Below are 26,940 nucleotides of genomic sequence, written 5' to 3' on the forward strand. Positions count from 1 at the left end.
AGGAAGAGGGGAGAGAAATTTGTAGTGATGAGTGTTTTCTGCTGTAAGAGTCCTGAGAGAATAAAAGAGCTTGATTCTGGCAGAAGCAAACTGGCAATGTGGGTCAAGAATTAACCCACAGGAATGCCAGGATAACATCTCCTGAGACATGTCTCTAAATTACATCAAAAACTTCTATGAAGGATGTGTAAGTATTATACAAACAAAAAAGCAATTGTATGAGTCTTTTCTGAGTATTTTAACCTGAATTGCATAAGTCTTGGTGAATAAATTCTCTACATCTATGGAGAATACTGTAAGTGTCAACCATATACTTCAAAATATTCTGAATTTAAAACTCTAAAGAGAAAAATTCAGGAAGTATCTTTAGATGTTGCTGTTTTAGTGTGGCTCACTCTCAATTTCATAATTAAGAAGTAGGGGAAAAAAGCTGTAATTACAATTAATAAACATTATTTAGTTGTTAAGGTAGTGTATGGACTGAGCTTACTACTGGATTTGTTATCTAATTTTCAAAAAGAAGTATTAGATATTCTGATTTTACTGCAAATGGATTACGGTGGTGGGGATACTAATTGAGTTCAAAGCTGTTTAAATATTTCCAAAATTACACATGTCCCTATCAAATGTTGCTTTTCATATTTTAAGAGTGAGAAATCTCATAATGCAGGAATTATATTTGATTTGATGATCTCTAAGGGTCAATTTGGCTTCAAAACTTCTTGAATCTTACATTTTTTAAATGCGATATAAAGATGTTTTTTAAATGTCCTCCTTTAATGTTTGTGTTTAAAAGATTTCTTTTTCTCCTAAAACCATAACAGGTTAAACCTCCAACTGTGATTGGTCAATTCCACACCCTTTTCTTTTGATCAATCCAAATGTTCTTCCTCGGGGTGCTAGGCTTTGCAGTTTATGGGAATGAGGCCTTGCACTTCAGTTGCGATACAGACAAAAGAGAAATAAATCTCTTCTGTTACAATCAGTTCAGGCCAATCACTCCACAAGTAAGTTTTTCTGTGTGCACATAAACATTAACTCTACAACAAACTCATTTTCTCTTTAAATGTAAAATAATGTCATAATATGAGAAATACCCTAACAGGTTTTTTTTTCTTTTTTTTTTTTTAAGGATTATGTTACTTTTTCTTTAATTAGCTGTATATTTCAGATAAATTGAGTTTTGGGGAGTTTCTTCCAATTCTGGCATTTTGTTATCTACTAATGTTATCATTATTCTCCAGACCTATATTTGGAATATAGAAATTAACTGGCTAATAAAATAAACTACTTCATCATTATCAGTCATTAAGAGGCAGCTATAGTAATATATGACTATGTTTTCACAATAAATATGTTTGACATTACTACCTTCATTATATTAAGACATATATATGATATTTATGAAACTTGGAATTTTTAAGTTAGTCTCTGTTGAGAGTTAGTGGCGTTTTTTGTGTATTTTTAGTTACATATTGATTAATTGATTTACTAAGATATTTCTGACATACTTTAGGTGTTCTGGACATTACAACTAGTGATTGTCCTGGTTCCTGGAGCTATTTTTCATCTTTATGCTGCATGTAAAAGCATCAATCAAGAATGCATTCTTCAAAAGCCTATTTGCACTGTAATTTATATACTCTCTGTTTTATTAAGAATTAGTCTAGAGGCAATAGCATTTTGGCTTCAGATTTACCTCTTTGGTTTCCAAGTAAAATCTCTTTACCTGTGTGATGCTAGATTTCTTGGGGAAAACATGATTGTAAGATGCATGGTTCCAGAATACTTTGAAAAAACCATTTTTCTCATTGCATTGTATACATTTACAGCAATTACAATGGTATTATGTGTTGCTGAGATTTTTGAGATCATATTTAGAAGATTATACTTTCCATTCGGACAATGACCAAAGAATGGATTACCTATTGTCATGTTACAGTTCTTTATCATTTTTATTTAGTTTTATCATACTTAGTGAGTACCACAATTTCAAAACAAACTTACTTCAATGTGTCTGAAATTCACGTCTACTATAAAATATAATGCCTGGTTGTAAGATAAGGATTCTTGAAGAACTATTTCATTTTATTTTAATTTTGATCACTTTTATTAGAAAATATAAACAGAACTACTGTTAATTTATTTTTAAATGGTGCTTTTACAGAGTTCTCTCACATACATCTTAATTGATCAGTTTTTTGTGGCCAGAGAAACTTTTATTGTCTTTTTTTACGAAGTGGAAAATTGATGGTCAGGTAGGTTAATTTGGGTGGCCAAAGTCATAATCCAGATCTTCATATTTTCCTTTCTGTGGAACTATACAGTTTTAAATTTGAGGGTGTAATTATTTTGCATTCATGTAAAATATAACTTATTTAAGCACAAAAGTTATAAATTAATTATTAAGGAGTAATTCTATAGTTTGACCATTACTTTGAAGAAATTGAACAATTACATTTTTAAAATTTTATTCAATCATTTTCTTGAAAGTTTCAATATTAAAATGATATAGAAATATAGTTACCAAATAAATAAAAAATGCTATGGATAATACTGCACATGGGATCCTTGTTTCTTCTCAGGAAAAAAAACCTTTCTGTGCCCACAGATGTTCTGTAACTGTAACTTCTATATTTATCAAAAGGGAACACTGTGTTTATATTAAGTTAGACTTCCTCAATAGCTATGAAATTATTTCAGAGACAATTGTATATTGATTTAGTGCATTTCTTTTTATCTGCCTGCCTTACCAACAATCATTTGATTCATTCGATATTATTTAAAATCCTTATGTATTACTGCTTTATACTGGTAACTTAGTAGGGAAATGAGTATACTCAGATGCTAAGGTTTTCCATTTTTCCTTAAGCTTTATGCAGCCTATGTTTGACATCATGAATTTCTGTATCTAAGGTTTTCATCACTGAGGTTTTCTCTACATGAGAGCACAGGAGAAAATCCAACTTATCTTCATTCCACAAATAGCTACTGATATCTATTTGTTAACAAGTACTGCATTAAAAAATTCGTATAAAAAAGATCATCAAGATTTAATACCTTTATAAAATCATAATCTAGCACGTGAGCTGTAAAATCATACTATAGCAGTGGCATGCCAACAGGGTGGGGACTGGTAAAAATTGTCCACTCTACAAACAAAGGATATGTATTGACTTTCTTTGTTTAGAATAACTAACTGTTGGTGTTAACAAACAGCAACCATGTTTAATATTTTATCCTTATTTTTAAATTCTCTATAGATAACATACCCCTTGATTGCCCGCATTCAAGGTGGAATGCTCCTGCCAATCTGCTGGCAAACATACACATTTTCATTATGGGTCCTATTTTTGCTGCATCTTTCCAAGGTTGGTAATTTTTTATTGAATGTCAGGCATTGTGTGTTTTATCCTGTTAGATGACGGTTATTTTTCTTCTCATAAATATTCTTCAACTTAGTTCTGGAGCACAGTTAAGTTACTTGGAAACAGATGATCTTTTCTGCTTCTTTTCAAGCTTTGTTATATATGACCAGCGTAGTACTTACGGAAAGGCCAGTTTTGCCCCAATACTAAGGAAGAACCTTTCTGAGTGCTCTATCAGATGCCTCTTTTGTGGTTTGGGAATACTATCCTTTCACTAGTCTCAAAAATCTTGAATTCTTCCCTCCTGCTGGTTGACTTGTGGTGGTGACACAAATTGCCATTGCTACAGGAAACAGGTTCTCTCTGTCCAAGGCAAGAAGGGAGATGGGGCAAAAGGACCTTATTCTGGTTTGCCTCTCAGGATTCTTTCCCAGGGAAGATCATTTTTCCAAAAAATCCCACAGAAGACTTCCCCTTAATATTATTGCCCAATCATAGATAAACACTTGGATTTATTCTCACTCTGATTCATCTTTTAGGGTAGGGCATGGTCAACATATATCTCTTTATTAAGAGATTTTTCCACTCTGACTTTGGGAACAGCAAATATTCTCAGTCTTGTATGAATCTTGAGTATTGTTCCTTTTGATCCTTTCAATTAGTTCTTTTCCTGGAAAGATATTTAAAGATGTTGCACTGATCAGGACTCACTGAAAAGCCCTTTGCAGATCTCTGAAGCTCTCTCATTTTCCAGCTCTCACCTTACTGTAGCGTCCGTTAAAATCTAGCTTCCTCAGCCTCCCTGAGCTCTCGATCTCTTCAACTGACAAGGTGGAAGGATGGCATCTCCAAGCCACCAAAGAAACCTTGCTTGCCTCTACTTCTTTGAACTAAACACTACATATTGTTATGTTTAAAGACAGAGATAAGATGAGAGAGGTGGTTTAGACAGTCTTGGAAATTCACTACCGACCTCCTATGATTTCATTTTATTAGTAATTATATCAGAATTGTTAGCACACAGCTATATAGTCCTGAATATATAAAAATTCATATTCCAATATGAAAACTAATTTTTCTGACTAAAATGCAAATATAGTAAAAATTAATAAGAACATCAAAACTAAACAATATCTAACCATTTGAAATGCTATTTAAAACCATTTCATAAAAAGCTCTTGGGTCAAATAAGATAACTTAAACTGAAGCTTTTCTGACTATTTATATGAACAAGAAGTGAGATGCTACATATTAAAACCTATGAGATATGAGCAAATTTGTATTGCACTGAAAATTGACAGCTGAAAATAAATCTATTATAAAAAAGGAAACAATAAATGTAATTCAAAAAGCAAACATAAGAACTTATTAAACAAAGATAAACAAAAATAATTTAATAAGGATATAGGTAAAAAGTAACATTTTAGAAAACAAAGTAAAATAAATCCCAGATCACTCTTGAAAATAACAATAAAATTGATAAAACTTGGCAAATCAAATCAAATGTAGAACTATACTATTATAAGATTCTTGTAATATAGGTAAAGTATGTTATCATTTGAAGTTTGCTGTGATAACTTAAAGTTGTATATTATAAAATATAAAACAACCAGTTTAAAAAAGCAACACAATTTTGGTTTAACAAGCAAACGAACAAAATTAACTGGAATCATAAGACATTCAATTAATACAAAAGGTAGCAGGAAAGGAAAAAAGAGAACAAAAACAGATGAAACAAATAGAAACAATAACAAGGTAGTGGAACCAAACCCAAACATATCAATAGTTAACAATAAATACAAGAGATCTTGCCACTCCAAAAACATAAGAGATTGTCTAAATGTGTTTTTTAAAAGCCAGACCAAATTATTAACAAGAACCCCACTTTAAACATTTTTAAATATTTAAAGGTTTAATATTTTAAAATCTTAAATATTTTATAGAAAATAAATGGGAAAAGATGTATCATGCAAACCCTAAGCATCAGAGAGCTCAATTGACTATATTAATATGAGAAAACTCATGTCAATTTTACAGCAAGGAATGATGACAGAGATTAAAGAGACATTTCATAATGTTTAAAGTATAATTTCATCATGAAGCATAATAGTTGTAATATGTATGCCACCAGTTAATAGAGATTCAGAATGCATGAAGCAAAACCTGGTAGATTGAAAAAAGAAATACATCCTATTATAGCTAAAGATTTCAACACTTCTCTCTCAGTAATAGCATCTAAACTGACAAAGTAAATAGAAAATCAGAAAGGATACCAGAAGATTATAAATTATTAATACATAACTTGAACTAATTGATATTTATAGAATACTCCACCCAGCAACAACGGAACAGACATTCTTTTCAAGTGCGTGTGTAACATTCACCAAAAGAGATCGTTGTAACATTCACCAAAAGAGGTCCATAAGAAGGTCTCAAGGATTGAAATCATACAGACTATAGTCTCTGGTCACAATGGAATTAAACTAGAAATTAATAAAATTAAGATAGCAGGGATACATCCAAATGTTTGAAAAATTAACAACATACTTTTATTAACCCATGGATCAAAGAAAAAAAATACCTGGGAAATTAAAAACTGCTTTAAACAAAATTGCGATTACAACTTATCAAAATAAGTGGAAAGCAGTTAAAACAGTGTTTGGCGGAATATTGGAAGTTATAAATATTATGTTAGAAAAGACATTATATAGTAATTTTAACTGTTCATTTTCTGAAGTTGTTGGGTTTTTTTGTTTGTTTGTTTGTTTGTTTGTTTGTTTGTTTTTGAGAAGGAGTCTCACTCTATCATCAGGGCTGGAGTGCAGTGGCGCGATCACGACTCACTGCAACTTCTGCCTCCTGGGTTCAAGCGATTCTCCTGCCTCAGCCTCCTGAATAGCTGGGATTACAGGCACCCGCCACTACACCCCGCTAATTTTTTATATTTTTAATAGAGATGGGTTTTCACCATGTTGGCCAGGCTGCTCTCGAACTCCTGATCATGCAATTCACCCGCCTCGGCCTTCCAAAGTGCTGAGATTACAGGCATGAGCCACCATGCCCAGCCTGAAGTTTTTAAAAGATACGTTAAATACAAATTAAATAGAAAGATGCAAATAAAAATACGAATATAAAACACAGTGATATAAAACCCAAAGACAATAGAGAAAATCAATTAAACCAAAATCTCGTTCTTTGAAAAGATTAATAAAACTTATAAATTTCTGGTTTGATAATATGAGATAATAAGGGAGAAAATGAAAATCATAAGATAAATTAGAAAAGGGAAATTATAGTAAAACCTTGAAACAATTATAAGGAAACATCCAGAACAATGTTAGGTCAGTAAGTTTTTGATACTTAGATGAAAAAATTTCTAAATTCCAAACTACTAAAAATTGACAGACACAAACAAAAAATATAACTATCCATATATGGATTTTTAAAATTTTAAATCCAAAACCTTCCCATAAAGAAATGTCAGGCCCTGACGAATTCAGCAGTGAATTCCATTAAATCTTTAAGGAAGAAATAATAGTCCAAAATCTTTTTTAAGAATTAGAAGAGAATATTTGCCATTTCATGTAAGGAGGCCAGCATAATGTTGATATTAAAAATTCTTAGCAAAAATATATTTACAAATAGAATTCAGCAATATATATAAAAATAATACATCATGTTAGGTGGGATTTATCCCTGAAATGAAAAGTTATATTATAAACACCCATTTATAATGAAACAAACCAAAAACCTTAAACCTCTCACTTTAAACGAGATCTACCTAAGCTTGATAAATAGCATCTAAAGAAACCTACAGGAATTAACAATTTCCCCTGTAGTCTCAAAACAGGCAAGGCTCTCTACTTTTCCCACTTGTGTTTAACGTTGAACTAAAATTCAATAAGACAAAAACAAAATAAACATATACATACTAAATATATATTTATTCAATAAGTACAGTAACACAAACAATATATAAATTGCAAAATGATAAATATCTTTATTCACAGACGTGATCACGTACATAGAAAATTCTAAAGAATGTTCCAGAAAATTAAATTTATAAGCCAAGCACTGTGATTCATGCCTGTAATCCCAGAACTTTTGGAGGTGGAGCCAGGAGGATCGCTTGAGTCTAGGAGTTTGAGATTAGCCTGGACAATACAGCAAGACCCCCCCCTGCAAAAAATAAGGAAATTAGCTAGGCATGGTGGTGCCTGCCTGTAGTCCCAGCTACTCCAGAGGCTGAGGTGAGAGGATGATTTGAGCCCAAGAGATTGGGGCGGCAGTGAGCTATGATTGTGCCACTGCCCGCTAGCCTGGCTGGCGGAGCAAGACTCTGTCTCTTAAATAAATAAATAAATAAACTTATGAAGAATAATTTTTCTGTAGAGTAATAAAAAATAAAATTTAAATGTAAAAAAAAATCATTTACAATAGAATCAAAAATATGAAGTGCATAGCGATAAATTTTTCAAAATATGTGCTAGACCTGCAAAATGAAAACTACAAAACAGTGATGAAAATAATTAAATATTTTTTATTTTAATTTTTATTTAATTTTTATTTTTTATTTTTTGAGATGGAGTCTCGTTCTGTCGCCCAGGCTGGAGTGCAGTGGCACAATCTTGACTCACTGCCACCTCCGCCTCCCAGGTTCAAACAATTCTCCTGCTGCAGCCTCGCAAGTAGCTGGGATTACAGGCATGTGCCACCACACCCTGCTAATTTTATGTTTTTAGTAGAGACGGAGTTTCACCATGTTGGCCAGGCTGATCACAAACTCCTGACCTCAGGTGATCCACCCACCTTGGCTTCCCAAAGTGCTGAAATTACAGGCGTGAGCCACTGTACCATTTTAAGTGGAAAAATTAACCATGTCACATCCATGGCTTGGAAGTCTTACGTATTTGTAACTTTGGTCATTATAAACCGATCTGTAAATTCAATATAATTCCAGTCAAAATCCTAGGAAACTTATATAAAAATTGACGTGATGTTTCTAAAATTTATATGTAAATACAGGAGATCTAGAATAGCCAACACAATTTTGAAAAATCAAAGGAAAACAAAAATAAAAACAAAAACAGACAGAGGACTTACATTACATATTCTGAAGACTTCTTTAAAGGTACAATAGATCGCACCACTGCAGTCCAGTCTGGGTGACACAGCAAGACTCCTTCTCAAAAAAAAAAAAAGACAGGGGCGGAGTAAGATGGCCGAATAGGAACAGCTCCAGTCTCCAACTCCCAGCGCGAGCGACACAGAAGACCAGTGATTTCTGCATTTTCAACTGAGGTACTGGGTTCATCTCACTAGGGAGTGCTGGACAATCTGTGCTGGTCAGCTGCTGCAGCCCGACCAGCGAGAGCTGAAGCAGGGCGAGGCATCGCCTCACCTGGGAAGCTCAAGGGGGAAGGGAATCCCTTTTCCTAGCCAGGGGAACTGAGACACACAACACCTGGAAAATCAGGTAACTCCCACCCCAATACAGCACTTAAAGCAAACAGGCACACCAGGAGATTATAACCCACACCTGGCCAGGAGGGTCCCACGCCCATGGAGCCTCCCTCATTACTAGCACAGCAGTCTGCAATCTAACCGCAAGGCAGCTGCGAGGCTGGGGGAGGGGCGCCCGCCATTGCTGAGGCTTAAGTAGGTAAACAAAGCTGCTGGGAAGCTCAAACTGGGTGGAGCTCACAGCAGCTCAAGGAAACCTGCCTGTCTCTGTAGACTCCACCTCTGGGGACAGGGCACAGCTAAACAACAACAAAAGCAGCAGAAACCTCTGCAGATGCAAACAACTCTGTCTGACAGCTTTGAAGAGAGCAGTGGATCTCCCAACAAGGAGGTTGAGATCTGAGAAGGGACAAACTGCCTGCTCAAGTGGGTCCCTGACCCCTGAGTAGCCTAACTGGGAGACATCCCCCACTAGGGGCAGTCTGACACCCCACACCTCACAGGGTGGAGTACACCCCTGAGAGGAAGTTTCCAAAGCAAGAATCAGACAGGTAGACTCACAGTTCAGCAATATTCTATCTTCTGCGGCCTCTGCTGCTGATACCCAGGCAAACAGGGTCTGGAGTGGACCTCAAGCAATCTCCAACAGACCTACAGCTGAGGGCCCTGACTGTTAGAAGGAAAACTATCAAACAGGAAGGACACCTACACCAAAACCCCATCAGTACGTCACCATCATCAAAGACCAGAGGCAGATAAAACCACAAAGATGGGGAAAAAGCAGGGCAGAAAAGCTGGAAATTCAAAAAATAAGAGGGCATCTCCCCCGGCAAAGGAGCGCAGCTCATCACCAGCAACAGATCAAAGCTGGACGGAGAATGACTTTGACGAGATGAGAGAAGAAGGCTTCAGTCCATCAAACCTCTCAGAGCTAAAGGAGGAATTACGTACCCAGCGCAAAGAAACTAAAAATCTTGAAAAAAAAAGTTGAAGAATTGATAGCTAGAGTAATTAATGCAGAGGAGGTCATAAACGAAATGAAAGAGATAAAAACCATGACACGAGAAATACGTGACAAATGCACAAGCTTCAGTAACCGACTCGATCAACTGGAAGAAACAGTATCAGCAATTGAGGATCAAATGAATGAAATGAAGCGAGAAGAGAAACCAAAACAAAAAAGAAGAAAAAGAAATGAACAAAGCCTGCAAGAAGTATGGGATTATGTAAAAAGACCAAATCTACGTCTGATTGGGGTGCCTGAAAGTGAGGGGAAAAATGGAAACAAGTTGGAAAACACTCTTCAGGATATCATCCAGGAGAACTTCCCCAACCTAGTAGGGCAGGCCAACATTCAAATTCAGGAAATACAGAGAACGCCACAAAGATACTCCTCGAGAAGAGCAACTCTAAGACACATAATTGCCAGATTCACCAAAGTGGAAATGAAGGAAAAAATCTTAAGGGCAGCCAGAGAGAAAGGTCGGGTTACCCACAAGGGGAAGCCCATCGGACTAACAGCAGATCTCTCAGCAGAAACTCTCCAAGCCAGAAGAGAGTGGGGGCCAATATTCAACATTCTTAAAGAAAAGAATTTTAAACCCAGAATTTCATATCCAGCCAAACTAAGTTTCATAAGTGAAGGAGAAATAAAATCCTTTACAGATAAGCAAATGCTGAGAGATTTTGTCACCACTAGGCCTGCGTTACAAGAGACCCTGAAGGAAGCACTAAACATGGAAAGGAACAACCGGTACCAGCCATTGCAAAAACATGCCAAAATGTAAAGACCATTGAGACTAGGAAGAAACTGCATCAACTAACGAGCAAAATAACCAGTTAATATCATAATGGCAGGATCAAGTTCACACATAACAATATTAACCTAAAATGTAAATGGAATAAATGCTCCAATTAAAAGACACAGACTGGCAAACTGGATAAAGAGTCAAGACCCATCAGTCTGCTGTATTCAGGAGACCCATCTCACATGCAGAGACATACATAGGCTCAAAATAAAGGGATGCAGGAAGATCTACCAAGCAAATGGAGAACAAAAAAAAGCAGGGATTGCAATACTAGTCTCTGATAAAACAGACTTTAAACCATCAAAGATCAAAAGAGACAAAGAAGGCCATTACATAATGGTAAAGGGATCAATTCCGCAGGAAGAGCTAACTATCCTAAATACATATGCACCCAATACAGGAGCACCCAGATTCATAAAGCAAGTCCTTAGAGACTTACAAAGAGACTTAGACTCCCATACAATAATAATGGGAGACTTCAACACTCCACTGTCAACATTAGACAGATCAAAGAGACAGAAAGTTAACAAGGATATCCAGGAATTGATCTCAGCTCTGCAGCAAGCAGACCTAATAGACATCTACAGAACTCTCCACCCCAAATCAACAGAATATACATTCTTCTCAGCACCACATCGCACTTATTCCAAAATTGACCACATAATTGGAAGTAAAGCAGTCCTCAGCAAATGTACAAGAACAGAAATTATAACAAACTGTCTCTCAGACCACAGGGCAATCAAACTAGAACTCAGGACTAAGAAACTCAATCAAAACCGCTCAACTACATGGAAACTGAACAACCTGCTCCTGAATGACTACTGGGTACATAACAAAATGAAGGCAGAAATAAAGATGTTCCTTGAAACCAATGAGAACAAAGATACAACATACCAGAATCTCTGGGACACATTTAAAGCAGTGTGTAGAGGGAAATTTATAGCACTAAATGCCCTCAAGAGAAAGCAGGAAAGATCTAAAATTGAAACTCTAACATCACAATTAAAAGAACTAGAGAAGCAAGAGCAAACACATTCGAAAGCTAGCAGAAGGCAAGAAATAACTAAGATCAGAGCAGAACTGAAGGAGATAGAGACACAAAAAACTCTCCAAAAAATCAATGAATCCAGGAGTTGGTTTTTTGAAAAGATCAACAAAATTGACAGACCACTAGCAAGAATAATAAAGAAGAAAAGAGAGAAGAATGAAATAGACGCAATAAAAAATGATAAAGGGGATATCACCACCGACCCCACAGAAATACAAACTACCATCAGAGAATACTATAAACACCTCTATGCAAATAAACTGGAAAATCTAGAAGAAATAGATAATTTCCTGGACACTTACACTCTTCCAAGACTAAACCAGGAAGAAGTTGAATCCCTGAATAGACCAATAGCAGGCTCTGAAATTGAGGCAATAATTAATAGCCTACCAACCAAAAAAGTCCAGGACCAGATGGATTCACAGCTGAATTGTACCAGAGGTACAAGGAGGAGCTGGTACCATTCCTTCTGAAACTATTCCAATCAATAGAAAAAGAGGGAATCCTCCCTAACTCATTTTATGAGGCCAACATCATCCTGATACCAAAGCCTGGCAGAGACGCAACAAAAAAAGAGAATTTTAGACCAATATCCCTGATGAACATCGATGCAAAAATCCTCAATAAAATACTGGCAAACTGGATTCAGCAGCACATCAAAAAGCTTATCCATCATGATCAAGTGGGCTTCATCCCTGGGATGCAAGGCTGGTTCTACATTTGCAAATCAATAAACATAATCCAGCATATAAACAGAACCAAAGACAAGAACCACATGATTATCTCAATAGATGCAGAAAAGGCTTTTGACAAAATTCAACAGCCCTTCATGCTAAAAACGCTCAATGAATTCGGTATTGATGGAACGTACCTCAAAATAATAAGAGCTATTTATGACAAACCCACAGCCAATATCATACTGAATGGCCAAAATCTGGAAAAATTCCCTTTGAAAACTGGCACAAGACAGGGATGCCCTCTCTCACCACTCCTATTCAACATAGTGTTGGAAGTTCTGGCTAGGGCAATCAGGCAAGAGAAAGAAATCAAGGGTATTCAGTTAGGAAAAGAAGAAGTCAAATTGTCCCTCTTTGCAGATGACATGATTGTATATTTAGAAAACCCCATTGTCTCAGCCCAAAATCTCCTTAAGCTGATAAGCAACTTCAGCAAAGTCTCAGGATATAAAATTAATGTGCAAAAATCACAAGCATTCTTATACACCAGTAACAGACAAACAGAGAGCCAAATCATGAATGAACTTCCATTCACAACTGCTTCAAAGAGAATAAAATACCTAGGAATCCAACTTACAAGGGATCTGAAGGACTTCTTCAAGGAGAACTACAAACCACTGCTCAGTGAAATAAAAGAGGACACAAACAAATGGAAGAACATATCATGCTCATGGATAGGAAGAATCAATATCATGAAAATGGCCATACTGCCCAAGGTTATTTATAGATTCAATGCCATCCCCATCAAGCTACCAACGAGTTTCTTCACAGAATTGGAAAAAACTGCTTTAAAGTTCATATGGAACCAAAAAAGAGCCTGCATCTCCAAGACAATCCTAAGTCAAAAGAACAAAGCTGGAGGCATCACGCTACCTGACTTCAAACTATACTACAAGGCTACAGTAACCCAAACAGCATGGTACTGGTACCAAAACAGAGATAATGACCAATGGAACAGAACCGAGTCCTCAGAAATAATACCACACATCTATAGCCATCTGATCTTTGACAAACCCGAGAGAAACAAGAAATGGGGAAAGGATTCCCTATTTAATAAATGGTGCTGGGAAAATTGGCTAGCCATAAGTAGAAAGCTGAAACTGGATCCTTTCCTTACTCCTTATACGAAAATTAATTCAAGATGGGTTAGAGACTTAAATGTTAGACCTAATACCATAAAAATCCTAGAGGAAAACCTAGGTAGTACCATTCAGGACATAGGCATGGGCAAAGACTTCATGTCTAAAACACCAAAAGCAACGGCAGCAAAAGCCAAAATTGACAAATGGGATCTCATTAAACTAAAGAGCTTCTGCACAGCAAAAGAAACTACCATCAGAGTGAACAGGCAACCTACAGAATGGGAGAAAATTGTTGCAATCTACTCATCAGACAAAGGGCTAATATCCAGAACCTACAAAGAACTCAAACAAATTTACACACAAAAAAACAAACAACCCCATCAAAAAGTGGGCAAAGGATATGAACAGACATTTCTCAAAAGAAGACATTCATACAGCCAACAGACACATGAAAAAATGCTCATCATCACTGGCCATCAGAGAAATGCAAATCAAAACCACAATGAGATACCATCTCACACCAGTTAGAATGGCAATCATTAAAAAGTCAGGAAACAACAGTTGCTGGAGAGGATGTGGAGAAATAGGAACACTTTTACACTGTTGGTGGGATTGTAAAGTAGTTCAACTATTATGGAAAACAGTATGGTGATTCCTCAAGGATCTAGAACTAGATGTACCATATGACCCAGCCATCCCATTACTGGGTATATACCCAAAGGATTATAAATCATGCTGCTATAAAGACACATGCACACGTATGTTTATTGCGGCACTATTCACAGTAGCAAAGACTTGGAATCAACCCAAATGTCCATCAGTGACAGAGTGGATTAAGAAAATGTGGCACATATACACCATGGAATACTATGCAGCCATAAAAAAGGATGAGTTTGTGTCCTTTGTAGGGACATGGATGCAGCTGGAAACCATCATTCTTAGCAAACTATCACAAGAACAGAAAACCAAACACCACATGTTCTCACTCATAGGTGGGAACTGAACAATGAGATCACTTGGACTCGGGAAGGGGGACATCACACACCGGGGCCTATCATGGGGAGGGGGGATGGGGGAGGGATTGCATTGGGAGTTATACCTGATGTAAATGATGAGTTGATGGGTGCTGACGAGTTGATGGGTGCAGCACACCAACATGGCACAAGTATACATATGTAACAAACCTGCACGCTATGCACATGTACCCTAGAACTTAAAGTATAATAATAATAATTAATTAATTAATTAAGAAAATAAAGGTACAATAATCAAAATCATGTAGACCAGGCATGAAGATAGGCATATGGAATGGGAACAATCAAGAGACTGGAAATATGTTTGCTCGCATATAGTTAGCTTATTTTTTTAAATGTGCTAATGTAATTCAAAGGTGCCAAACAACTAAATATCCATGTTTAAAACATAAAATGTAATGTTTATAATGTCTGCATGTCCCAGCCATGGTCGGATGGGGTGGCAAATGGTCCTGACCAAGTTTTCAGGGTCTTCCCTATCATTCTTCTGCTGGAACTTTTAAGGAAAAATTATTTCTACTTGTGGGGTGTGAAAATAATAGGATGTAAGTCTCATGATACTGGAAGCCAAATTTCTACCACATACAGTATATTAAAAAGATACAGCTATAGATATATTATCCTGATTACATTGACTGATGCCCTGTCATTTGCCACCAAGATGGTTCTGACCAAACTGACACAGAATATTTTTATTGCCAGATGATCACAACATGGAGTCTAGGGAATGTTACAAAAAGTTTTTTCCCATCAAAACACCTGTCAGCTCTAGTTCCTGTCCCTTTTCTTCTTCCTATGGTTGCCCTCACCCCCTATTTTGTCCTTCAGCTCTGCCCTCCCCTTACTTGCCAAGGTTCTAGCCCAGTCCTGGAGGGTGATGTCAGATCCTTCAGAAACTGGTCTGAGGTGAATGGAGAAGAAGAATTTAGGTCTTTCTAGTAAAATATCGTAGTAAAACAAGAAAAAGCAACCTCATAGTCATTAATATTTACTTTGTTTCATAGCCTAATTTCAATGTGTGTTACACTAACACTGTCTCTGTACTGTTCTCCATCAAATCAATTATCATCTCATGAAAGGGGTAGCATATTTAGAAAGAAGAGAGTATGAGGCTCTTGTCTGTAATCTCAGCACTTTGGGAGGCCACGGCAGGAGTATCACTTGAGACTAGGAGTTCAAGACCTGCCTAGGCAACAAAATAATAATTATTAGCCATGGTGGTATGTGCCTGTGGTGCCAGCTACTCAGGAGGCTGAGGCAAGAGGATCCTTGAGCCCAGGAGTTCAAGGCTGCAGTGAGCTCTGATAGTGTGCTGCACTCCAGCTTAGGTGACAGAGTGAGAACCTGTCTAAAAAAAAAAGAAAGAAAGAAAAAAGAGAGGAAGGAAGGAGAAAAGAAAGGAAAGGAAAAGAAAAGAAAAGAGCATATATTGGCAGATCAGAGAGTAAAATCCAATTCCAACCACTTCACTTTCTCATTTTTCCCTTGGCCCTGCTCATGAGGGTATGCAAATAAGAGTACACATGAATGTATGCAAATGAGAGACTGGCAAACTTTAGTCCTGAAGACAGAACTGAGTAAAAAAGCCCGACCCAGAATAAGATGATGGACTTTGCAAATAGGTCTAGACAACGTATGTGGAGTGGGATAGTATAAGGACATGGAGCGGTTTCTTCTGGGCGTGAGAGAGTGATCAGAAAATAGTAGGCAGAGGGGAATTTCCGAGCTGGAGATTGTGGCTCTTGGGGATAGTGTGATTTCAGTGCAAACTAGTTTTAAGATGAATCCTCAAAACTGAGGACTGAGATAAAATAAAGAAGAAGGTTATTTGAGGAAGTAAATAAAGTGTACAGTCCTGAAGGATATAAGTATGGGATGGAGAGGAGTGGAAGAGAATTGAAGTCATTGAGGGTAGAAGGAAAAATTGATGCCTACTGTACTATGGTTAAGAGTTACCAGCGTTGAAAAAGTCCCAAACACCCTATCTTACATTAAGAAAAGATAATAAATATGAAAATATTTTGCAAATTGTTAATCACTTTCCAGGAAAAAAAAAAACGGTGATCTACAGGTTATTCATTCACTAAAATACATACTAGACAGCTGAGAACAAAAGTTCAATCTTCTTTACGCTTCATGTGTTTAGTGTTTTAAGTTGGGGCGAAATCTGATTATTTTATTCAGTATGTCAACACAGAAAAATTTAATTTACAATTTAAACACATTATTTCTCTCTCATGCAATTACTGACATTAAAGCTTCTAAAATCAAAAAGGCTGCTAATGGACACTATTATATGGAATATTAACATGGAATATTAATTGGAAGTGGTAATTCCTGAATGACACCAAAGGCGATTCTTGCCTTTACACTTTCTCCCAGTCAACATACATTATTTTCTTGTTTTTCCTTTTCTATCCTTCCTTTTGCCACAAACGAAAAACCAAACAAAAAAGCGAAACAAAACAAAAACCCTTCCTCCTACCAGCAGAGAGCGCTACCGCCATGCGCGGCACAGGCGCCAAAACGCTCAGTGTTTTGTGGGCTCTAACCGCCGAGAGCCGAGCACACTGAGGTTGTCCCAGCTGGGGATCCGTAGTTGTCTTGACGACGCTGAGCAACGGAAGAGTGGGCAGGATTTGCTCTGAACGCTCGTGCGCGCTACCGCCCAGGCGGAAGCGGAAGTGTCGGTGGCGCGCGAGTAGGAAGTGGTGAGTTCTGAGTAGAGATGGCCGCGCTTGCATCGCTGCCCCCGCTGCCCGCACAGTTTAAGAGCATACAGCATCATCTGAGGACGGCTCAGGAGCATGACAAGCGGGACCCTGTGGTGGCTTATTACTGTGAGTCTTTTCGAGTGACCGCGCCCCTCTTTTCCCAGTTGCATTTTAGGGCCCACACACCTCTCCGAGGTTTTTGGGGCATGCCCCGCCCCCCTGGCTTTAAACCTGAGCTTTGACCTCGAACCTACCCAGGGAACTCCCTGGGTCCCCACCCACTGGCAGTAGGAATCCCAAAGCACCAGGGCGTCCACTGCTTCCCCTATCTTGTGCTTAAATACTCCAGTACTGACTACACGGGCTCTTGAACTGTGGAATACGATCTTCCAAGGTTTTATCTCTGTGTGTAACACACAAGAGCCTCCTGTCTCAAATAGGAATCCTGAAAATAAATCGAGTTAGGTTTAAAACGAAGGTGAGTGTCCGAAAGAAGTAGTGATGTGGATAAAAGGACAATAGACTAGTTGAAAACATAGTAATAAGTGAAGGTTACTTATGACAGCATGCAAGCCCATTCAAAAACTCAGATGGTTAAATGGGGAGTATCTGCTACTAAATAAGCAGTTGAATTTGACCATTCCCCTTTCCCCACCCAACTGCTCTCTCCTACCGTACAGAATTTTTAGTTTTGACTTCTTTGAATAATACTTGCTGTTGAGACCTTTGAAAGCAGTATTTTCACTGAGTGTTATACATTTAATTTACAGTTTGGTTAAAAAAATACATAGGTTATCTCTGCTCAGACTTGCAGTGAGTAAAGGGAATAGTTCCAGTAATTCTGTGTTTATTTTGTATTCTGTACTCTTTACTGCAAAATAAGTAACTGAACAACTATAATTCAGAAAATGATTTTTAGAGTTGAGAAGTTGGATATAATGCGTCCTTTGTTGTGTATATTGTAAGGTTAGCTAAAATCTGGTCACTGTTACCTGTGCCATACTCCAAATGTACCCTCTTTCTCAAATGTGCAAGGCCCTTTCAGAACTCCCATGTTCCACTCTTGGAATGTGCACCTTTTTCTTGCACTTCGCAAACTCATGATTCAAGATTTAACCCAAATGTCATCTCTTCTGTGGGCAACAAATTGATTATTCTCTGTGCGTTACTTCATTTTGTTCAAATCTTACAGCGTCATTTCCTTTATACTTGTTCTTCAGTTTTCTCAAGCAGGGTCCATATTCATTCAGTATGTGTTAATTGAGCTACCTTTGTGTCAAGCATTAGTAGGCGCTGTGACTGCAGTTGCTGCATTTTTGGAGCTTACATACAATGGAGGTAGAGAGTTTCAATAATATAAAGTCTATCATACGTAGAGTATTAAGAGCTTATGAAGACAAATAGAGCAAGGAAAAGGAATAAGAGTATCAGGAGTAGTGGTGGCAGGGAGTGCAGATGGGATTTCAGTTTCATAGTGGTCAGGGAACACTTCACTGAGTTGACATTTGGGGAAAGAAAAGAGTGAAAGGCATGCCTTGCACCATCTGGGGAAGAGTATTCTCCGTAGAGGATATAGAAGTCCCGAGGTAGAGGCTTGCTGGAAGGAGGAGCAAGTAGACCATTGTGACTGGAGTGGATGGGGCTCAGGAATGATAGGATAAGGACAAAGTATCTCTCATCCCTAAAGGAAATTCCTGTTCCTGATCCCTGTATTATGTATCTTTGTGACAAACCAGGGACACTTTATTCATTGTCGTCCTTTCCCTCTAGATGTTTCTAAACCTAATCCAGTTTCCTTTATTTAAAAATAAAACAGAAACTCTCACCATGACATTCCCTAAAGTTGCAGCTCTGCCTTTCCAGCCTCATAGGTAAGCTTGAAATAGTTGTCTGTAAGTTAGCTTTACGCCTTTATCTTGTAGAGCCTTTCAGCCTGTGCAGTCTGGTGTTCATGCCCAGTATTTCACTGAAACTGCTCTCATCAGGCTTACGAAGAAATATTTTTATTGCTCAGGTGACACTTAACAATTTTAGTTATGAAACGTGCATATGAAAGCGTATATAATGTGCAGTTTAAGGAATAATAAAATGAACACTAATATGCCCACCACATTTGATTTATTGAACTTTTTAATTTTTGACAATCTGGTGAGTGTGAAATGGTAGTGTCTCATTGGAGCGAAATTTGCAATTCTCTGAGTCTTAATGAGGTTTAGCATCTTTTCATATGTTAATTAACCATTTGTGATTCGCTTTTGAAATGCTTGTTTATTGCTTTTGCCCATTTATCTGTCACAGTCTTGTCTTAATAATGTTAGATGTTAATCCTTTGTTATATGTGTTGTAAATATCTTCTCCCATTTCAGTTTCATTTTTCACTCTATGAAGACCTTTGATGTTCCAAAGTTCTTAATTTAAAAATGTTATCAATGTATGAATTTCTTAGGACTTAACCTTCTGATTTTATAAGCTTTCATTTCTTTTTGTGTATTTGTTTGGGACTTTGACATTCTAAATCTGTAGATGGGTGTTTTTAATCAATTTTGGAAAATTTTCTCTACTATTATTTGTTCAAATGTTGCTTCTATTTCTATTCTTGTGAAAGTTTTGATTAGACATGTTTTGCACTTCTCCCATTTAACTTCCTTTTCTTTTGAGTCTCTCATTTTTTTTTTATCTCTGTTTTTCTGTGCTGCATTCTGTGTAATTTCTTGAGGTCTGTCTTCACCTCCCTGTATATTATTGTTTAACCCTTTTAATTTTTTGAGTGGTCTCTTTTTGTTTTCATATTGACCTGGCCATTTCTGATAGTTTCTTGTTACTGATGTTTTAAACACTGTATTTCTTTGAACACTTTAAATATATCGATTTATATTTGCTGTTTGATAACATCTGTAGCTGCTGTATTTGTGGGTCTGATTCTGCTTTTCAACAGAACACTGCTCATGGTGACTTCTTTCCTTACAATTGTGGGCTAGTCGGGCTAGACCAGCACTCTTCAAACTGGAGTAGGCAAATAATTCCAAAGGATTCAATTTTCCAATTCTTGACTTCCGTGTTTTCCTTCCAAAAACTGATCTTGACAAAGCTCCTGTGATCAGGGTAGCAAAGTAGTATATAATATGCTGCTTATCTTTTCCTACATCCTGTTCACAATTGTGTTTCTCCCACTTTAATGGAGAACGGCATACTCTCAGGCATCCTGAGTGTTTTTTATGTTGTATTGCCTTGAAAGAGAAGGTGGAAAATCCTCCAAGGTGTCCAGACAAAAGAGACAATTCAAATTACCAATGTCAGTGGAGCCTCCATTAATTAAGGCATTGGATAGACCTTCCTATCTTTCCTGGTATAACATTGAAGAAAACCAGCCAGAGCAAAGAATAAATGCTTCATTCGAGAGTTCAACACCAGCCTGACCAACATGGAGAAACCCCGCCTCTACTAAAAATACAAAATTAGCCAGATGTGGTGGCGCGTGCCTGTAATCCTACCTACTTGGGAGGCTGAGGTAGGAGAATCACTTGAACCCAGGAGGCAGAGGTCGCAGTGAGCCGAAATCATGCCATTGCACTCCAGCCTGGGCAACAAGAGCGAAACTCTGTCTCAAAAAAAAAAAAAAAAAAAAATGCTAAGCATGAAAGGTTCCAAAAGAGCATTCTAATTTGGGGGAAAGGGGGTGGAACTTTGTATAAGGGGGATGCTGGGAGTCACCTGGAGTTGTATATGGGGGATACAGGGAGTCACCTGGAGTTGTATATGGGAGATACAGGGAGTCACCTGGAGTTTGTCTCTTTTCAGGAGCAGTTGGTCAGTGGCTCTCAGAAGAGGGAGGAGTTATTCTGGGATATTAGCAGCCATTGTTAGGTCATTTTGGATTTTATCAGGAGGGTGAGGAGGAACAGTTTAGGGCCAAGGTCATGTGTAAGAAGATGTGAGGAAGATTAGCTGTAGGGACAGGGACATGGAGGGACCACAGTGGGAAATCTCAGACTTTCAGAGTCTCTTACATTTATACATATATCTGTTAAGGGTAATGCCTCATTTTAAAAACTGTCCTGTGTTGCAGTATTCTGAATTCTCAAAATGATAAAAATTTTCATGAGTTGACCTTACCGCTTCATTCTGCATGCCTTTTAAAGAATACCATTCTTGAGTTGAGAGCAAAACCAAGAACAAATACTGAAGGTGAGAGTACCTTTTTTCATCCAAGCAAGCTCCTGCAAGGCTCTGCAGCTTATTACTGTTTTAGAATTAGAATTCAGAAATAAAATGGGGACATGAATTGACTTTCCAACTGGAATATTAAGTTGTATTTCTCTGAAAAAGTAACTCTTAGTTGGCTGATTGGTTTGGCGTTAGCAACTGACAGTGCCTTTTAAACAGTATGGTAGACATTCTCTTTAAATTAAATGAGCTAAAATCTTCAGCTCTGAGTTTTTTTGTTTTGTTTTATTCTTCTGGAAATACATTTAAAACAGCTTGGCCGGGCGCGGTGGCTCACGCCTGTAATCCCAGCACTTTGAGAGACTGAGGTAGGTGGTTCATCCAAGGTCAGGAGTTCAAGACCAGCCTGGCCAACATGGTAAAACCCCGTTTCTACTAAAAATACACAAATTAGCTGGGCGTGGTGCAGGTGCCTGTAATCCCAGCTACTACGGAGGCTGAGGTGAGAGAATCGCATGAACCTGGAGGTGGAGGTTGCAGTGAGCTGAGATTGTGCCATTGCACTCCAGCCTGGGGAACAAGAGCAAGGTTTCGTCTCAAAATAAATAAATAAATAAATAAAATAAAAAGAAGGAGGAGAAGGAGAAAGAAGAAGAAAATAAAGTCGCTGATAAGATTAAACCTTATTTGTTACAATTTTTTTTTTTTTTTTTTTTTTTTGCTGAGGGACGTTGGAACAAGTATTTCAAGTTTTCCCAATCTTTTCTGCATCCTACAATAAATAAGAAGGCTCTGATTGAAAGAAGATGATGAAACTTTGTAATATATTTTTGCACATATCACAGGAATTGAGAAAATGAGTAATGGTGGGGTAAAAAATCCTTTCTAATTTTTAAACAAATTTTAAAGTGGGCCTAATTTGTCGCTTATAAATTATTTAAAATATTCGATGATAGATGATTATATGGTTTTTAGCCTATAACCCAGAAATAATTTAAAGAATTTGGTGATTTTGCTTTGTAACGTCAGGAAAACTGGGATTTTGGGGGGATTATTTTTTGTGAATTTAATTTATAAAAATAAAAATAACAATAGAACCCCAGTAGTCTCCTCTTCTTCATTATGGGAGTAAATAATATTAATACATAAATATTTGATTTAATTCATTATATGCTGTATTGCCAATACAATTTTATTTTTTATATTTAATGATTATTGAAATGTGTGTTATTTTTGTTGTTTTGATCAATTATGTATTATAACAATTGCAGACTCAATTTTGGAAGATTTTAACACTTAGCACCTTATTTCACAGGAAATTTTGTAAAAATTTAAATTTCAATTTTCAATCTTTTGTTGCAGAGAAATGTGTTATGTTAATCAAGTAAAAATTTGAGCATACAAATCTATTCCTTTAAAGTGAAATTCTGTAGGCTAAGTAAATGGAAATATGGGTTAAAAGAAGAAAATAGTGTAAAATTTCTGACTCTTAAAAAAGAACTTTTTTGTATTTTAAAACATGATAAATATCAAGTTGCTATGATATTTTAGTTTTAAAGATATAACTATTGTCAATATTTGATGAAGTATAGAAATCACATTTTTTGTACCTGTGAAACCTTCTTGTGAAAAGATGTAGACATCAACATAAAAACGTGTTAAGGGATACATTTCTATACTCTTAGAGCATATAATAATTTTATAAATTCCTAGAGCAAGGGAACTTTTTTTTTTTGGTGAGAAAAAAATTCAAGATTATTTTGCTGAACTACTTGCTGATTCATAAAAGCTCCATGGGCTATGTGCTACCCTCTGCCAGGAATCCTTCTGCATTTCTATTAATTTTACTAACTTTCTGACTCAGTACAAATTTTACTTCCTACAGATTATTTTTCATGACCTCTTTTAAAGATGATCTAGGAATTGTTCCTGTGTGCCCCTCATCACATGTGTTATAATATAAACATCTGTTTATCTTTCAATCTTGATTCTCCTGGAGGACAGGGATTATCTTTTTCTTTTCTTACCACCTGACACATAAATGGAATTTATAAATTCTTAATGAATGCCTCCTCTCTAAATATTACTAATAGTCCACTAAAAAGTAAACTCTGTGAGAACAAGAGTATGTCTTACGATGATCATTGAATTTCCAACTCCTAATATAGCATCTAAGACATGATAGATAACCTGTAAAACATACCTGTTGATTGAGTAAACGAACTATACAGTAATTCACAGCTTTTTTTTTGTTGTTGTTAATGTTCTACTACAGATCAATGACAAAACATAATGGAAACAATCCCAGTACTCTGTCTTAACTCATTACCTTACTATGTTTATAATAAATTTTTGATTGAGTCATAGGTCATTATCATATGATTTACACCTTGTGCCCTCTCCTTTCTAGTATTTATATCATTTCCAAAAATGATTCACTTCTGGCCTTAATGGGAATTTTCTAGTGTTTTATCACTTTTTAAAATTACCTTAATATTCCTACATTTCGAAGTTGTTTGGTCTTGTTTTCTTTTTAAATCAGGAATGAATGTTGAAATAATGTATATCAAATTACTTTTGGCCATTTTTTTTTTTACTGTAGTTTTTACTTTTTAATGTAGTTAATGTTTTTAACTTTTTAATGTAGTAAGTAGCAAAATAGTAAATTTTCTCATATTTGAAACATCCCTCCATTTCTGGAAAGAATCCCATTAGTTTTTGCATTTTTTTTTTTAATTAAAGTTTTACCCTTGAAATAGTTTTAGGTCCACATGCAGCACATGTAGTTGTAAGAAATATTGCGGAGAGATTCTGTGTACCCTTTACCCAATGTCCCCCAATGATAATATCTTAAAAAACTAATAATATACCCTAAGCAGAATATTGACTGATACAATTCACTGGTTTATTCAGGCTTCTTCAGTTTTACATGTATTTGTGTGTGTGTATGTATTTAGTTCTAAACAGCTTTGTCAGGTGTTGATTTCTGTACCCATTACCATAGTCAAGATAGAGAATAGTTAAGAATTCCTCTTGTAGCCCTTTTATTAATACAACCTACCTTCTCCCTTTCGCTACCTCACCCCCATCCCTTGGTAGCCAGTAACTAGTTGTCCATTTCTAAAATTTTATCATTTAAAATGTGCTGTTGGCTTTTTTCATTTGGCATACACTCTGGAGATTTATCCAAGTTTATTCCTTTTTTAATGCTCAGTAGAATTTCACGGTATGTGTGTACTATAGTGTAACAGTTCAATCATTGAAGACATTTAATTTGTTTTCAATTTGTGACAATTATGAATAAAGTGAATATAATCACATATAGTTTTTGTGCGGCCCTAATTTCCATTTCCCTGGGATAAATGCCCAAAAATGCAATTGCTAGATCATATGGTAATTGCATGTTTAGTTTCATAAGAAACCGTCAAACTGTTTTCTAGAGCAGCTGTACCATTTTACACTCTTATTGGCAACACATGCATGATAAGTGATCCAGTTTCTCTTCATTCTCACCAGCATTTTGTGTAACTATTTTTAATTTTAGTGTTAATAGGTACAGTGATACCTCATTGTGGTTTTAATTTTTCTTTCCCTGATAGCTGATAAAGTTGAAAACTTCTTCATGTACATAATTATTTACCATATGGGTATCATCTTCAGTAAAATGTCTGCATGTCTTTGCTCATTATTGTTGAGTTTGAGAGTTCTTAATATATTGTAGTTATGTTATCATTTTGAGATTTTTGTAACGATGTTACTCTGGTTTCTTAGATATTGTTGAGAAAATTACTCTTTTTCCTCAAATGAGAGTTGGGTTAAAAAGGCAGCAGATTTATCGCTTTTTTTAGATTTTAAAAAAATCATTGATTCAACACAACTTTGCACTTTTGGGGGAAGTTACATTTCTCAATTTCTTCCATTAGAAAAATATTTTCCTCTTGAGCCATTGTTGATATAGTAGAGTTTTCTAGGAAATCTTTCATTTCTACTGTATTTTGAAATTTATTAGCTGAAAGTTAAAAACTTAATCTTTCTTTTCTTCTTTCATATGTCTCATAATCAACCAATCATAAAAGTTTTAAAATTGTTTTTATTTTCTCATTTTCTCTGTGACTGTATCCATACCTTAGACATTCTAAGCTAATGTCATAGCTTCCCAGTTTTTGTTTCAAACGTGTAATCCCTGTTGCCACTAGAATGATATGCTTCTAATGCTTAGTGAAAATAACACGGAGTAAATGATGGAGTGGACTGTGAACATTTAGAAATTGTGTGTGACACAAGCAGTACAAATTAACAAGTACTATATCGGGAAAAAACATTTCCAGTAGATGAGTGACAAAGAGCCAATATCCCTGATATATAAAATGCTTATGAATATCCCTTAAAAATAAAAAAGATCCCCATAGATTAAAAATAGGTGTATACAACTACTGAAAGAGGGAATACTAATCATTAGCATTCATCCTAGTTAGTAATAAATGTAAATTAAAATGGAATAACAATTTTTGACTGTAAAAATATGACTCAGTACAAATGAGTATGTCATGGCTTGCTGTCATGGTTGTGTGATTGGTACAAAGTTTGGAAAGCATTTGGCAAAATGTAGAGTATCTAATTCAGTAATTCCAATTTGGGGCAACGTGTTCAGGAAATAACCATACATTTAGTAAGACCTTTATGCAGAATTTCCTGAATGATTATTTATACATTTGTGATAAGCTCAAAATAACCTAAAATATATATCATTATGGAAATGGCTAAATAAATTATGTTATATCCCCTGCATAGAAAGTAATGTAATTGTTTAAACATCACAAAGCATCTTTTATAACATGGGGGGAAGTTTACATGAAAGTGTAGGATACGGAATTATTATACATGCAGTTCCATATGTCTATCTGAAGAAATCTTTGTCTTCAGTGACCCCTCATGATTTGAGTTCTGAATCACCTTTTGTAGTTTTACAAATTAATTTCACTTTGCTACTAAAACATTAGGCACTTTGTATTGTCTCCAAGCCTTTTAACATTCTACTTTCTCTGCCTTGACACCTCTTGTCTTCCCCACTACACTCACTAGATTTTTATCCTTTGGGTACTAGCTTGAATGTCACTTTCTCTGGGAGGCCTTTTCTTAAGTCTCCTGGTTTTAAGGTGTTTCTTTTTGTTCTTTGTACGTTGGTGTAGCTTTACCATAATTGCTTTTTCATTTGCTTCTCTTTCTTCTAGACTGTAAACTGAGGAAGGCTTACACTCTGCTCCAGTCTTTATTCATTTACTCTGCCTGGTAGTGCTAGGCCACTGGAGATATTTACATATTAAAGAACGCCTGCTCAAAAAATGTTACCCAAATTGACCTGAATTTTAAGGCAGTTGTGGTCCCTAGAGGGAAGCATGGCCATATAGTTGTCACCTAATAAGGAAGGCAAACAACTAGCATTCCTGTAGCTGATTGGCATTTTAACAGTGCTTTCTTTCAGGATGTCGGATTTGATCCTCACAATCTTTCTAGTCCTTCTG

At 36.3% G+C, this 26,940-nt stretch overlaps 2 protein-coding genes and 1 long non-coding RNA gene across 4 annotated transcripts in view; 2 read left to right on the forward strand and 1 right to left on the reverse strand.

The window, feature by feature from the left end:
* LOC105465743 (uncharacterized) overlaps nt 1-17,080 on the reverse strand; it is a 36,367-nt gene extending 19,287 nt beyond the window's left edge. The window contains exons 1-3 of the long non-coding RNA XR_011623422.1: nt 17,026-17,080; nt 14,606-14,718; nt 8,472-8,553 (exon numbers count right to left, since the gene is read on the reverse strand). This is a non-coding gene — a long non-coding RNA (uncharacterized lncRNA). The remainder of the gene's footprint in view (nt 1-8,471; nt 8,554-14,605; nt 14,719-17,025) is intronic.
* LOC112423843 (gap junction protein epsilon 1) lies at nt 149-1,909 on the forward strand. Its single transcript, XM_024787886.2, is given in 3 exon segments — nt 149-187; nt 825-1,019; nt 1,517-1,909. Coding segments are annotated over 3 exon segments (627 nt in total).
* A 138-nt stretch (nt 17,081-17,218) lies between the features above and the next one.
* Nucleotides 17,219-26,940, forward strand: part of LOC105465742 (vesicle trafficking 1) — a 77,656-nt gene continuing 67,934 nt past the window's right edge. Inside the window, exon 1 of one of the 2 annotated variants that reach the window (XM_011714312.3) lies at nt 17,219-17,380. In XM_011714312.3, coding sequence (XP_011712614.1) covers nt 17,269-17,380 — 112 coding nt within the window. In that variant the 5' untranslated portion in view covers nt 17,219-17,268. Of the gene's footprint in view, nt 17,381-21,288; nt 21,497-26,940 lie in introns of those variants that run through there. The other variant, XM_071096525.1, reaches the window with a different exon arrangement.

The sequence above is a fragment of the Macaca nemestrina genome, chromosome 5, assembly GCF_043159975.1.
Source record: "Macaca nemestrina isolate mMacNem1 chromosome 5, mMacNem.hap1, whole genome shotgun sequence".
Lineage (NCBI taxonomy): Eukaryota > Metazoa > Chordata > Mammalia > Primates > Cercopithecidae > Macaca > Macaca nemestrina.